The sequence below is a fragment of the Cygnus atratus genome, chromosome Z, assembly GCF_013377495.2.
Source record: "Cygnus atratus isolate AKBS03 ecotype Queensland, Australia chromosome Z, CAtr_DNAZoo_HiC_assembly, whole genome shotgun sequence".
NCBI classification, from domain to species: domain Eukaryota; kingdom Metazoa; phylum Chordata; class Aves; order Anseriformes; family Anatidae; genus Cygnus; species Cygnus atratus.
In genome coordinates this window covers 37,448,660-37,464,705 of record NC_066396.1, presented here as the reverse complement: position 1 = coordinate 37,464,705, position 16,046 = coordinate 37,448,660, and the positions used below count along the sequence as shown (strand labels likewise).

Sequence of the window (16,046 nt, the reverse complement as noted above, 5' to 3'; positions counted from 1 at the left end):
TTATTTGAAAAATGTTTGAACACTACTTGAATGTTATTTGAAAATACTTGAAAATAAACAAGGATCTTTTTAAAACTCACTTTTATCTGTGATTCCCAAATTGACTTCAGATTTTTGAAAATAATTCAATAATAGAATCATAGAATCATTAAGGTTGGAAAAGACCTCCAAGGTCATCTGGTCCCCCTACCGTCAATATTGCCCGCCAAACCATGTCTCTGAGTACCACATCCAACTATTCCTTAAACACCCCCAGGGAAAGTGACTCCACCACTTCCTGGGCAACACGTTCCAATGCCTCACCACTCTTTCTGAGCACAAATGTCTCCTAATTTCTAACCTAAACCTCCTCTGGCACAACTTGAGGCCATTCCCTCTAGTCCTATTGCTAGTTATCTACAAGAATTGCTGTATCAATTTCAGTTAGACCAGCTTTCTTCTGAAAGTCAGGCTTGAAAATTAGGCTTCATATGAAAAATAAACTTCAAATTAAGTCTTAAAAAAAACCTCTGATTGAGTTTGGCAACTAGATGATGAATTCTGAATAGATTAACAGGAAGAGATTTGAGAAGATATACATAGAGTTGTGAAACCTTAATCCAGCATTAGGATTCATCAACATGCAACTTGTCACTTAGGTTTTGTAACTAAAGATTACACTTTCTTCATAGAATATATATATATATATAACTTACCTGATAAATTGAATTAAATTGAATTGTCTTGTTTGAAATTCTAACAGGTTAGTGCTGATCACTTCTATTGCTTCTTTTTTTGTTTCCTCTCTTTAATTCCTAGTCATGTCTATTGGTTGTTGTTCTTGGTTTACATTAAGCCATTCCAAACAAGTTGTCATAGTGTTTCTCATCTAAACGTCTCGAAATTTTAAGGGGAAAAAGTTACACTAATAATATGAAAATAAGGAATGACTCTATTGAAAACAAGCTGTACCAAGAGAAAGCAACTGTGATTCTTGTCTGTAACGTGGGCGTCAACCTTAGCTCAAAAACACCCATGTTCTCCAGATGTCTATGTAAGCAGTCTGTCAACCACCACTAGCAGAAGAGTGCCTGTGTACACAACTGACCTCACTTCACCTCCTCTGAAGTGCTAGCCATGTTGTTGTATATTTGTTGCATTGACTTTTTAAACTTCTTACTTTGTGGCTACCGAAGCCACGTTATCTGTCTTCATCTCATAAGCATCCTATCTCTTTTCCTGTCTGGTCTGAAACTCTTTATCTTCTCTCCACAGCAACAATCTAAAGTTCCCTGTCTGTTCCGTGTCGGTTGTGTCACATTTATGCAATGGAGATGGTTAATTGCACAAGGATGAGGGAAAACTTACTCATGGAAATCACCCTGTGAATTCTATATTGCAGGCAAAAATCACAAAAAGCAGGGACAGCTTTCCTACCATAGCGGCCATATGAATGACCACCTCTCATACTGCAGAGAGCATGGATCAAGGTTAGGCAAGACATCCCACTCTAGCCTTGCACAGTGAGGAGGGGTTTAAGCAACCACCAGAGGTTTTGCATTCACCTTCAGCTGCTTGTTAAGATGCTACCTCTTCAGCTCAACTCCCAGGCACAGGGCATAGATCTTATGTATAACTATGCTGCTAGCCAGTTTTTCAGGTCCTGGGAAGACACCAGGCTTGCAGGGTTAGACCAAGACATGACCAGAACATACCTATATGGCGGCTTTGAGCATATCTGACTTACATGTCTTAGGCATGGCTGTGAAAAGCGGTATGGACATTGTAACAGTCTCATCTTCATGGAAAAGTGTGGCACATGGTGTGGCTGCTGAGGGTGCTCACTGGACACTGTATAGTAATATACGTGCTAGCAACATGAGGAGATTGTGGGAGAATGCAGGACAAAAATTCTGTCTATAACCTAAGTATTGGTTCAAAATTAAGAATTGGTGTCCGAGACTTCTTTCTGTTACAGGGGATTATGTATCATCTTTTTATGTCTTTGCTACAAATTATGTGCATTTCCAATAGCTAGAAACCCTGCCAAGAGCAGGTTAAGATGATTGTAATAATAATGTTAGAATGCACTCAGAGGAATATTGTAATGTGAGTATAAATTACTATGGGTCATTAAATAGTGCAGGACATTGTGGATAGTTGCACTTTTAGCACCTGAGGATGAGCAAAGCCAATGCCTGTAAATCCCAACAGTCTGTGCTTACTTGAAAAAATGTTTGTCTGACTCTAGGCATGGAACCCGTTGTGCTGGAGAAGTGGCAGCCACTGCAAACAACTCACACTGCACAGTGGGAATCGCCTTTAATGCCAAGATTGGAGGTATGTGAAACAATCTCCCACCACAAATAAAAAGAAAAAAAAAAAAAAGTAACCGAAGAGCCATTTGTGCTAAATGCCACATACAGACCCTTCTCAACAAGAGAAGGAGATTTGTATGGGTAACAAACTTAGCTGTGTTAACAAGGAAATCACAGTGTTAGGGTGGTAGTTAAAGACCAGTACTGAAGGAGTTTGTCTGTGGTGACACTTCTCCAGTGCTCCTGGGAACACTGCCTCTCAATACACACAGGAACATAGGAAGTGAGACCTTCCATGAAAACACAAAACCTAGAACTTTGACATCTGGGTTTTCTTGCAGATCAAGAGCTCCAAGTAATGAGCTTTGACAAATCAGAAGTAAAAGTACACATATCTGCATGTTGCTCTCAAAGAAAACAATGTGAAAACTTAAAACTTTGTTGTGTTGTTTGGCTGTGGTTGGAGAGAATCTTCTTTTGATCCCTGTGACCAGTCAGATTATTGCCTGAAGTGTGAAATCGGGTAATACTTTTTTGCCCTGTTCAGCCAAGAGGTTCCAATTCTGTCAATTCTTAACCAATGGCTGGTCAACACCTTTGGCAACTGGAAAAGACTGCCAAGATGTCATCTACATGTCTTCTAGGCTGTAGCCTGCCTGAGCCAGATTGTAATGCTTCAAGTAAGGTTGCATGTTATTTTTGATGAAAACATGATATTGGTATATTGGCTTTCAGTACAAAGACCTACAGCTCAAACTCATTAACTGTTGATTTACTGTTCTAAAATAGAGCCCATGTGTGAAAACAGAAATGTGTTTACCTAAATATACAGTAGAGGACAGTTAAAAAATACAAGCAGACAGGGCTGGGGCTGTTTCCACAATTAATAATACTGTATCTCTTCTCTACTGAATTGGTAAAAGTTTGATTCAAATCAAGTGTGATCACAATTGCATTTCAGATTAGCCAAAGCACACAATGGAAACCTAATGGCACCTTTCTGTTTTCCTGATGGCTGCAAGAGGGTAGACAATACCTGATTTAGCATATGGCTAGAGTGATGCAGATGAACAGGTAGCCTTCCTGCACGAAGTTACCCTGTCAGAAGGCTTTAAAAAATTTGAACTGGCCAAGTGAGCTTGTGGCAGATGAACAGATTGTCTCATGTTGGCATGGCATTCAATCATGTACTAGCAGCTATGAACAGATTTACTGCATTCAAACCAGCATCTGAGGAGAGTTAGTGAAATGATAAAAATAAAAGGTGACTTCTGGAGTAAAAGTTTAACTTGTGAGTTGGATATTCACACAGCCTGCGACAGCCTGGGCATGTGCTTGGGAAACTCTCCATTATTAACAGTGGCTTCTTAATAGGCTATTATTTATTCACCATTAGGAATGTCCAATAACAATATCTTAGAAAAACAACAACAACAACAACAGGCATATTAGCAGAATCACAGGTTTTTCTAAATATAGTATAAAGTGTTTCAGAGGGACATGGTATGAACACAATTTCTGTGAAGAGCAAAGACTGATTGCCTCTTTCATAATGTGTTTAATTATTTTGTGCTAAGAATATAATAGACTTCAAGAAATTTCACTGTTCTAACTTGAGTAAAAATTTTATTCTCTCTGTTCAGCCCAATAACTCTGTGGAGCACTCACTCCACAGTGAGAACGAACATCGTTCTTTAAAGAGAGACAAAAAATACTAGAGTATTTTAGTATTTGTATTTAGTATTTTGTATTTAGACAGTGTGGTAATGTACTGTCTTTAAAAATCATTGGCATTTGAAAATAAGGCCTCAGCAGACAATCTGCAGAAAATCAGAGGCCAGAGGGAGGTTTAGCATGTTGGGAAGGGAGGTTGAGTTTTCCCTTCCACTAGGTGCCTATATGTAGGAGTTTAGCTGCCGACCTGTGTTTGGCCTGCCTCTCTTCCTTCCCTCACAAAAGCCATAAGCTACACATGTGAATATGCAGCAGTTGCATTCCCTCTCCACAGGCCAGATGGAGTGTAAAAATGTTTAATCATATTATGCTGAACTAGTGTTCAGCTCACTTATTTCCCATGGATTTAAAGACCCTCCTTTGGCCTTTTTGGAGAAGAAATTAGAGTCAAGGTAACGCAGTTACATTTTTCTTACACAGAGTAACACCTGCCAGTGGTGATGTTGAATTTGTTCTGCCAAGATGAGTATTCTTTATCTCTAATCAAAATGGGAGTTGCTGCATCTCTGGAGACATAAAAGATAGCAAGGAAATAAAGCAAAGGAAAAATAAATCCTTTCCATCAATATTCCATCAAATACTGGCAGCTGAGCAAATCCAATTAATGACCTCTGTGATGGAAAGTCATTAACAAGTTATCCACCAGTAATGGTCACTTTTCTTCTAAATGTATTTGCACTCCTTGATTCATTTCCACACACTTAAGAATCTCTGACCACAAAGCATGTCAGAAAGAAGATCCTTTAAAAGTCCAAACCTTCTCTTAAAATGGTATGAGTGGGGACTTAATCTGCAGATACAAAAATCTGAGAAAAAAATACAATTTGGACCTTCAGTTCTTTTATAGGTTGTGGGATGTTTCTTGTAAAAAAATTATGCAATGTGCCTGTAGTTTGTGCTTAGCTCAGCCACAGGCCCCTTTCATTAAAAGACAAACCAATGCACAAAAGCGGTAGATTTTTAATGTGTGACCCTCCGTAATATTCACATATAACAAATTACCACCTACAGAGCCCGTGAGGTTTTTCATAGGAAGGGATGGTTAGCTTGTTGTTATTGCTGCAGACTGGTTGTGGAAGTTGCAAAGCATCTGCAGGGATTTGGGTGCTTAGTTACTTGGCTGGGCTGGAATCCTGACGGGAAAACAGTTACACTGAGTTACAGCACAACAGATGTAGATTGTCTTCAGCTGACGAGGAATTAGTTCAGCTGTTTCTTTAAGCTTAAGTCAGATTCTGATTAAAAACAAACATTTTAGAAGAAAACTTTGTTTCAGCTCAGTTTTGCATGTTTCCTGCGATTTGCTGAAAGTTTGTTCTGACTAAAATGCGACTTACATTTTGGCACTTACTGCAAATATTGAAAAAAGTTTACAGAGCTCTAAAGTCTTAGGTGGAACAGTCTGGAAACACAGTCTGCTAATTGCCTTCTGGACAGCTTTTGTTGCGCTATCACCACATGCCAAAAGCAGTTTGAAGGTTCTGTGATTGGCAAAATTAACTCCTCCAGACATTTGGAGGGGGCGGGGGAAGAAGAAGAAGAAGAAGAAAAAGAAGAAGAAGAAGAAGAAGAAGGAGAAGAAGAAGGAGGAGGAGGAGGAGGAGAGGAGGAGGAGGAGGAGGAGGTGGAGAAATGAAGGGGAGAGAAAGAGAAATAAAGTATTTTTTTTAATAGCTAATGAGCCACCCATTGATCAAGTTACACTTGAAACATGTCTGTCAGTTGTTGGCAGAACAGAGCAAGACCTAAGGCACGACCTTGTCTATATAGCTTTTTTGACCACTTCGCCATCACCTAAGAAAACTAGTGTGAATTATTTCAAATGCCATAGCAGCATTAGGAGTTACTGTTCACCAGGTGAATGCCGTATAATTTAGGCTTGCTACATAGTCACAGAAACATAAAGGGAAGTCTTATCTTCCTTATTTCAAATGTGGTGTACCTTTTATTGTCTTATTTAGAATGAAGTATATTTTAATGTGCTTGAAAGAAATAAGAACATAGCTTCCACCCATCATTAATTTTCTGAGATTATGCTGAGGAAGAAAAATAAAACCTGAGATTCCCAAAGTTGTTTTAATGGCTTTTTTATAAAGTAAAGTTCATAGTGAGATTGCTGTTTGGACAAGTTTATTATCTCACAAAACATGGGCAGCTTTTGTGTGAACCTAGAAATATGATCACTTTTCGTTTTTGAGTCAACTAGAGTGAGAGATAGAAAAAAAAAAAAAAAAAAAAAAAAGACCCTGTATCAACAAAGCAGCCCCTATATCTTTTTTTAATTGAAAGTTAAGGTCTTGATAAACACTCAAGTTACTGCAGTCTGAACTCATGACCAAAGTAGAATGTGTCTGTCATTAAAATATGTAAATATGGCTTTAAAATAGCAGTTGTCTTTTAAAGGGGAAAAAGCTTCAAACTAGTTAGCTGTGGAAGTGATCATTACTCTTTACAGTTATATGCTCATTATCGCATAATATTTAATATCTCTTTCATCAAATGTCACACTAACTGTATGAAGGTGCTCTTCCCTATTTGGGGTAAGACTGGTTATGGTGGTTTTCTCAGTCAGAGCTTAACTTCAGTCAAAATCATGGTCAAAAGTTTCTTTAGTTACCAGTTTTAAGCCTTACTTATTCTACTGATCTTAAAATATCATTATACCATTCACTTTAGAAGAGCTGGCACATTGTCTTGTCAAAATCCATGTGAATAGATTTTTTTAGCACAAAAATTTCAGACTGTACCATACAAAAGTTTCTTCATAGAGGAGGATGTTCACAATATTGTAGTTTCAGGTTGAATAATGTGGCACATTGGATATTTGACAGTGACTTCCTGAAGTCACCTTGCTACTGTGTATACTTATGTATCTGTACACATGAGCTTTCTTCCCAGTGTTTTCTTTGCAGTCTCATAAAATGAAGGAATATTCATTTCCATGTTTACCTGTCAACAGAGATCCTATTTTTATGCCTGTTAGCATTCGTAGGACTGTAAAAGTCTCAAATTGAATGCTGCAGTTTCACTGCTATATAAAAGGAGAAAGAAAATCATATATTGTATCTTCAAGTGAAACACACAAACATTTCACTGTTCAAGTTCTTTTAAAAGAAGTTTTCAGCATAAAAATTTGATGTTAAAGTTCGAAAGTTGTACAGTGGATAAACTAAGTAGATAGCTTTTAAAACTCAAAGAGAGACTGTAATACTATTTCCTTTCTGTATTTTTTCATATGGAAATATTTTTTTTTCACTGGAGAAACAAATATCCAAAGAGATTTTTTTTCCGCCCTAGAAATCCTTATGATCGTTCATTCCAATAACCTACACAACAGTTCTCTCTGGGGGAAAAAAATAAAAAAATAAAAAATTGAGTTTGGTTGTCCTGTTCATTGTATCTTTCATCCTGAAGGTGTACGGATGCTGGATGGAGATGTGACAGACATGGTAGAAGCAAAGTCTCTGAGCCTTAATCCCCAGCACATCCACATCTACAGTGCCAGCTGGGGACCTGATGACGACGGTAAGACTGTGGATGGACCTGCTTCTCTAGCACGTCAGGCTTTTGAGAACGGCATCAGAATGGTAGGTGGACATCAGAGTGTATCTTCTGGATCTGTTGTCATGTAAAACTGTAAGGGTACACATGCCTGGTACGTCCAAGTGCACTGTATGGGGAAGAGAAAAGGATTCTGAGGGAAAGAAGAAAAGCTTAATTTGTACGAATCTAAAAATACATTTTCATTGACTTGATGGCCAGTCCTTCCTGATGTATCAACCAGCTGTGTTCATTGTCAACCAGAATACATCATCCTCAGTGTCCTTTAAAACTGCCCTGAGGTACTGATGTCATTCTGCAAGAAAAAAAATGAGACTGAAAAATGCTATTTTGCACAGCAGTGCCAAGTCATCGAATCGAAATTGCAACAAAATTTTAAAGCAAACACCTTTGACTATTTTTCCTTCTTCTTTCCTTTCTTTTGTTGCCTTGTTTTACTTGATTTCTTAATGGAAGTTTGATAGTTTTAATAGGAAGTTGGAAGCTAAAAAAAGTCTACATTCGTGTTTCTTTTAGAGTTTATCTCTGGTCTCAGAGAACTTACACTCTTTCTATAACTTATGTATAAATTTCTCTACAAGTTTGTAGTATTACAATTTCTCTGTGATATAGCTCAAAAATCTTAAGTAATACAGTGCACAAAATCCCAAACATCCCTATATCCCTAAATATATCTATATACCCTAAATCTAAGACTGTTTCAATGTTCTTTAATAATCAACTATCAAACAAATAACACCACATAAGGAAGCTAGTAGTTAGAAGAACTTCTGATGTCAGAAGCCAATTTTTACTTCTTCCTTTTATCCTCCTGTCTGTTAAACAGATCAGGAAATGGCTAGTCTTCCAGTGCTCACACCTCCTTCCACTGTAGCAGACTGGATGGAAAGGAATTTAAAGCTCTGTGCTTGAAGGCCTGAGCATTATTTTGAACATAGCAGGAGACTTGCTAGTTCAATGGTGAGTAATTCTACAATCAGAGAAGGGATTAATATGAAACATTTGCTTAAAAAGTCTGAAACAATTGGACCAAGGTGGAACTGGAACATAATTACTGGAACATGGTAACACTATGCAGCAAGATTGGAAAGTGCAGCTATTATTTAAATCGGCAATAGTTTTACCAGGTATACCAAGATGATTTTAGCAAACTACAGCTAACATGCAGCCTAGAAAATTTGTGCCATGTGTAAGAGACAGTGTCTACCACTGAGAGATCATATTAATTTAAGATATACCGTCAAATGCAGCCATAACAGGAAATAGGCAATGGGTGCATAGGGGAAACAGGCAAATTTACAGGGGCATCCAGTCACACTGACGGTCTGTATGCACAGTTCAGTGTTTCAGGTGATTTACAATATACTTGACTAATGCAACCTTAAATTGATACCCATTGTCACCATAAACATTGCCTAACCGCTCAAACCCAAGAGCTGTGAATTCTTCAGTTCTAATCACAGCTACGTCCCTGGCTCATTTTGTTTTCCTCTACAAAGTTGCATAAATTGTTTACTCTCACCCTTTCCCTCTCCTGCCCCAATATGTAGGTAACAACATATGCTCAACTACCTTGCAGCTAAGTTATGAAGAATAATTACTGAAGTAGTAAACTAACAACAACAACAGTGTGCTTCCCATGGTATATGATATTAAAAATATCTCTCATTAAGCTCAATACCACAAATGCTCTAAAATAACCGTGCAACAACGTACCACTGCCTTCCTTTCACTAGGTCATCTGAAGACGGTTCAATGTGGAGCCGCAAATTTGTGCTTTTACTTTTAGTACAATATTTAATGTGTGAAACGTAGCAGAGCAAAATAGTCAAGTATATACCTTCATCTGTAAGAAACTGCAGGGACTTAGCTGTTAAATACATTTAGGGACACTGGTAGAGTCTGTCCCCAGAGAGCTCTGCTGTAATTAGTAATCATTATCCATTACTGAAATACTCTTAGAGCAATACAACAAGTATGTGAGAAGGCCAAATACCTCTCCATTGCTGCTTCCCATGCATCATCATTCCTCTTTTCAGCTGGAATAACAACTCTCCCTGTCACCTCACTGAAGTTTACTACTGTTTTTGACAATGAGAATGAGAAGAAAAATAATAAAGTGATGAAGCGAGACTAAAGGAACTGCAGGATGTAGGGGCAAACATATTGTTCAATTGTTGAAGCACACTCAACAAAAAAAATGTCTAAACGTATATATGTGTTAGTTTAAATTTCATATTCCATGGAGAGTTTAGCCCAAATTTCTGTACCTGCAAAACTCAGCCATTTCCTTATTAGAATTTCAAACTTGATAAATCCAGTATAAATAAGAAATGTGGATTAATCTGCCTAGAGCATGGATCTTGCCTACAAGCATTATTGTTCCATTGTTATTACTGCAGCTGTAATTTGAGAGAATACCAGTATATAGTGGAAACATAGGATTTCATTTTACAATGGTAATCAAGTAGGTTTTTTTTGTTTTTTGTTTTTTAATTTAAGAAATAGTAGAAGTCATATTTGATGTGAGTCGAATTGTTATTATTTTTGTGGTTTCCCTTCTGTTTAATTTTATCAACTTTTTGTTCTGCGCAAGGTTGCCCATTCAGAGTTGAACAGAATCATAGAATCACAGAACGGCTTGGGTTGCAAGGAGCCTTGAAGATCATCTAATTCTGACCCCCCTTGCATGGGCAGGGACACCTTCCACTGGGCTCCCAGGTTGCCCAAAGCCCCATCTAACCTGGCCTTGAATAATTCCAGGCATCCACAGCTTCTCTGGGCAACCTGTTCTAGTGCCTCACCACCCTCTTAGTGAAAAATTTCTTCCTCATATCTAATCTCTCCCCTCTTTTAGTTTAAAACTATTACACCTTGTCCTGTCACTACACTCCCTGATAAAGAGTCCTTCCCTGTCTTTCCTGCATGTCCCTCTTTAAATACTGGAAGGCTGCTATAAGGTCTCCATGAAGCCTCCTCTTTTCTTGGCTGAACAGCCCCAACTCTCTCAGCCTTTTTTCATAGCATAGGTGCTCCAGCCATTTGATCATCTTTGTGGCCCTCTTCTGGACACTCTCTAATAGTTCCATGTCCTTCCCGTGCTGGGGACCCCACAGCTGAATGCAGCACTCCAGGTGGGGTCTCTTGAGAGCAGAGTGAGTCTCATGAGAGAGGGGGAGAATTATCTCCCTTGACCTGCTGGCCACTCTTCTTTTCCTGCAGCCCAGGGTGGGGTTGGCTTTGTAGGCTGCAAGCATACATTGCTGGCTCATGTTCATTTTTTCATTCACCAACACCCCCAAGTCCTTCTCCTCAGGGGTGCTCTCAATCCATTCATCACCCAGCCTGTATTCATGTTTGGGATTGCCCCAGCCTTGCATTTGGCCTTGTTGAAGTTGATGAGGTCCACCTAGGCCCACCTCTCAAGCCTGTCCAGATCCCCCTGGATGGCATCTCTTCCCTTGTATCTGTCAAACATGACACACAGCTTGGCATCATCCAAAAACATAGATCTGAGTACTTCCATGTATTTGGAAATCTTCTCTAGTTCTGATTATGAAAACTTTTAATCTTTTTAAAGGACATAAGTATTCTCTTTAAGACTTACACAAGACTCAGATATTTTTGAAAATCATACTGATATATTTTTTTTAAATGCTTAAGGTTAATTTCTAATTTTCATTCTTTAAAATATAATATACACTGAAAGGTTGTAAGTGTATGTTTCAACTACCACCTTCCTTAATAGGCTTAATTTCCAGACCCAAAATGACTTCAGGATGAATCTGCTCTTGTTCTCTTTAATTAAGCAGTCACAATAATTGTGCAAATAAAAATAGGCAGACAAAATTGCATATTACAATGTGGACAGATCTTGACCTTCTCTTTTAGAAATATTGATCTGGACAACAACGTTATTATATCCAGTGTCTGTGATGTAAATTAAAGTAACATTAGTACAGGATAATCTGTCAAGAACTTTTATCAGATCTTCACAAATATTCAAAACTGATATTCTTCATTTATTGTGCATATGCAGAGACAACTGGATATTATTTTAAAAAACAGAACAGGAAAGAAAAAGATCAGGATTTTTAAATATTTGAAAAGGAAATTATGCTAAGTTTGTTTAATTAGGAAAAAGAAAGGTGATGCTGGATAATAACTTTGATTTTAATATAATTAAACTGACTGATCTTTTTATTATATTAATAAAGTGAAAATGAAATGGATGCAACAGCCACAGTTTCTTATTTGTATTATGATGGGAGTCTAGGATCCTTGAAAAAAACAAACAACAACAAAAAACATAGTTTATCTTTAGTGCACATTATTCCAATTAACGGCTCATTCAGGGTGTTTTAGAACTATTATTATTTTTAAATCTGCTGAGCTAATATGATTACTTCTTCCAAATCCTGTACAAAATAACAAAGATAAATGGCTGTACAGTTTTTCCATAGAGTTCCACAGAGACAGCACATGCCATAAATTGAAACAGACAAATCTATTTAAAGAAAGGATACTGAGTAATAACTGAGTTTATGAAATGAAAACCTAAACCACAAGTTAAATATGCTTTTAACATTCTGCCCAGGATCCAGATAAAGGAAGAGGAAGCCAATTTTTAAACCTGTCTTGAGTACCATAACTTTCTGTCATCTTCAGGGTATTTTGTTTAATTCTATTAAATTTACATACTTGAGTTCAAAGAGAAACCTTGGAGACTTTGCAATCAAACAATTTCTATGCAAATATAAAAGCTCCCTTTATATTATGCTTCCATTTGACAATGTTCTTTTCTTGGAAATGGTGTACTCATAAGGATAGAAAATTCTGGAGACTTGTGTCTTAAATACTAATGTATAAGAAGTCATAGACCTAATAATCTCAGAAACAATTCACCCATAATAATGCAGAACAGCAGAACAAAGGTCAATATATCCAAAGGTAACATATTCAAGAAAAGATTAGGTATGTGATGTCACATCTCACCCTGTGTTCAAGAACAAACATGCTTAGCATGACTAAACATGATTGTGGCCAAGTCATGTAATAAGACTTTGCTGGGTCTGGGACAAAAGGGAGAACACAAAAGCCCTTCTTTGATTCAAATAGATAAAACCAAATTACCTTTAAAATTTAAGGTATCTGCCTGTATCTCACAGGCTTTAAGCCCAGTGCTATAACCACTTTAGAGATTTACATTCTCTGATTCATGGCTCCAGGATACAGCATTGTAACTAGTTCATTTTCTGTTCCTACAAATAAGCCTGCTATTCTAGGATCAGTTTCAACATCATTTGGGGAGTAATGCACTTCAGATATTCTGACTTGTTCTTTCACTGCTGTTTGACAAGGACCTAATAGTTAACTTTCTGGAGAATGTGATCCCTGTTTATGTTTTATGGAGCAGAGTTTCAAAGAGTTATTTATCTCACCTCTCCCAGCATCCCACCAACTGCATGCTTAGCATTATTTGTTGTGCGGTATGCATAAGGTAGTCAAAATCAGCGGCAGGGCAGGTCATCCTTAACAAAAACTAAGAGGGCGGGTGGGCAGTGAAATCTACATGGGAATTTTTGGCTTTCTGTCTGCATCAGCACAGGGGCCTTCGTTTTATTGCCATGACACCATTCTGTTTAGCAAGCTGGACACAAGCCAAAATGTTTGATGGACATTAATGATCAGATGCTGCGTGGCTGAACCTCTTGTGAGAACTCGGCTTGGTGCCTTCCCTCCCATCATCACTGCCCCTTCTCATCTCTCTCGCTTCACCAACCTTGGCTGCAGAGTGTGTTCAAAGTGTTTGCTGGGAGTGGAAGGCTCACTTACAATCACTAAACAAGCCTCCTACCCTGATGGAAGAGAGAGAAAGGGAAGGGAAGCAAAAAGAACAGAAGGGAAGGCAAAGGAGAAAAAAAAAAATAACTGAAATTCACATTTTTATTATTATTACTGCTATTAATAAATGCTTCTACTCGAAAAATGGAATAGATTGTTCAAAATTTTCAAGTGTTCAGAACAAGGTTTGTTGCCTGTGTTGTGCCACGGATAGATTTCTCTTACATTTATTTGAAAAGGCTATTGGCTTCTCCTGTCATCACATCTCTGCATCATTTTGAGTAGGATGTGTTGCCTATGAAAAGGGGAGTTACTCTGTTCTGCTTTGCTAGAGCATTGCACTGTAAAAATCAAAGACAAATTCCTGCAAGGAAACTTCAAAAAAAATTTCTCAAAATAATTTACAAAATAGCTATCATTTAATACACTGAAATATTATGATTCGTAGAAGTTAATGCCATATTTTTTAAACTGTGTGTTGTGTTTGTTCACCCTGTACATCAGTAGTCTACGACTGAATGAGCACGTAGCTATTTGTATGTTAAACTTGGATCATACATAGACAACTTCTGCATTCACAAGCATTCCTGCACAGCTCTAATTAGTTGGTCAAAACATACTCACTGAAGATCGGTCAGAATTAGTGTTGTGCTTGGGTTAAGGATGCAAAAGATATGACTTCCAGTATGCTCATGTAACTTGATGTTATGTCCTGGCATTGGCCTGTCACGTGTATTGCATATATGCTGTGTATGCCTATTGTATCTATTATCCAGCATGTAATGTTGTATTTACTTCAACAGAACAAGTTAAACTTTGGGTGTCTTTGTACTAGAGGGGCAGATTGACTGTGTACCAAAACTGGAAAAATGATGTTGAGTTTTACTATTGTAATTCTGCCTTCTGATAACATGATGCTGTACCGTTGGCTTGCAACACTTAAATTTCTGAAATAAGAAAAGACAATTATCAGTCCTCAGCTGGCCAGCAATGTGCCCAGATGGCCAAAAAGGCCAACAGTATCCTGGCTTGTATCAGGAATGGTGTAGCCAGCAGGACCAGGGAAGTGATCATCCCCCTTTACTTAGCTCTGGTGAGGCCACGCCTCGAGTACTGTGTTCAGCTTTGGGCCCCTCAGTACAAGAAGGACATCGAGGCCCTGGAGTGTGCCCAGAGAAGGGCTACAAAGCTGGTAAAGGGTCTGGAACAGAAGTCCTGTGAGGAGCAGCTGAGGGAACTGGCATTGTTTAGTCTGGAGAAGAGAAGGCCCAGGGGAAACTTTATGGCTCTCTGCAACTACCTGAAAGAAAGTTGTGGGGAGCTGGGAGTCTGCCTCTTCTCGCAGATAACTAGTGATAGGACAAGAGGGAATGGCCTCAAGTTGCTCTAGGGGAGGTTCAGGTTGGAAGTTAGGAGACATTTCTTCTCAGAAAGAGCAGTCAGGCATTGGAACGAGTTGCCCAGGGAGGTGGTGGTGTCACCGTCCCTGGGGGTGTTTAAGGAAAGGTTGGACGTGGTGCTTAGGGACATGGTTTAGTGGGTGATAGTGATGGTAAGGCAATGGTTGGACCAGATGATCTTGGAGGTCTTTTCCAACCTTAATGATTCTATGATTCTATTAAACCTGTTACGTCCACAGCTTTGGAAGTCACTATGTACCTTCATTATTAAAATAAGTAACTTATTGCTCATCTAAATTTGTTATTTTCCTTTCCACTGTACATTGCCTTTTCTGCTACATTTATGGTTCATCTTATGGTGTTAAAAATCTCCACCTGTAAGTAATTACAGACATTAGCCAAGTGATCTCTTGAATAAATTAAGTTGGAACATAGGGACATAAAGGAAATGGACATGTAGGTCATCCAGTACAGTTCTCTACTATCACAGACATCATGTCCTGTAAATACATTCAGCAATTTCTATTTTAGAATGAATTCGAAAAATTTTTCCCTCTATTTCTGCTGGGTAACTGTTTCACAGCCATCACTAATGTATTTGTTAGAGACTTTCTTCTAAATTTTAGCAAGATTTTCTCACATGCAGTATTTGTCCATTTGTTGCTGTGTCAAAATTTTTCTTCAATTTAAATAGTTTTTCCCATATCTTTTTTGCATCTGACATATTTATAGAACACAATCACATCCTCTCTCAGACTTCATTTTGCTGTGCTAAACAAGCCACTCTAACTTCTTAACATTAAGCTGTGCATCTTCTTGCTGTCTGTAGTGGTGATTCCCTCCACATCTTTCAGCCTGAATTCTTTTCTTGAATGCGGGTAATAGAAATTAGTAGATTCATTAACTTTCTTTTTCTTTTTCTTTCTTTTTTTTTTTAATTTCAAAATCACCTAATAACTTTGTTTCATTCTTAAAACACTGTACTCATAACTTCCTCAACCCTGTGGATTCTGATTCCCCAGCACAGCCCACATCTCCAGTGCAAACATTTCCACTTCCAGCTTGCTGTTATATTAACTTTTATTTTGTTTCATTACTGATTCTTGAGGGTTCATTACATGTTTTGTAGAAACCAGATAGACTGGTTCTAATTCATTTATCTGAATAAAATAAGTTATCAGAAAATATCTTAAAAGGTTTATCTTGATTT

The 16,046-nt window shown here is 38.0% G+C and overlaps 1 protein-coding gene across 2 annotated transcripts in view; it reads left to right on the top strand.

Moving 5' to 3' along the window:
- The window catches only part of PCSK5 (proprotein convertase subtilisin/kexin type 5), a 251,843-nt gene that overhangs the window by 99,293 nt on the left and 136,504 nt on the right, over window positions 1–16,046 (top strand). For both annotated transcript variants that reach the window (XM_035558486.2, XM_035558488.2), the window contains exons 6-7: window positions 2,231–2,319; window positions 7,446–7,618. In XM_035558486.2, the coding sequence (XP_035414379.1) occupies window positions 2,231–2,319; window positions 7,446–7,618 (262 nt within the window). The remainder of the gene's footprint in view (window positions 1–2,230; window positions 2,320–7,445; window positions 7,619–16,046) is intronic.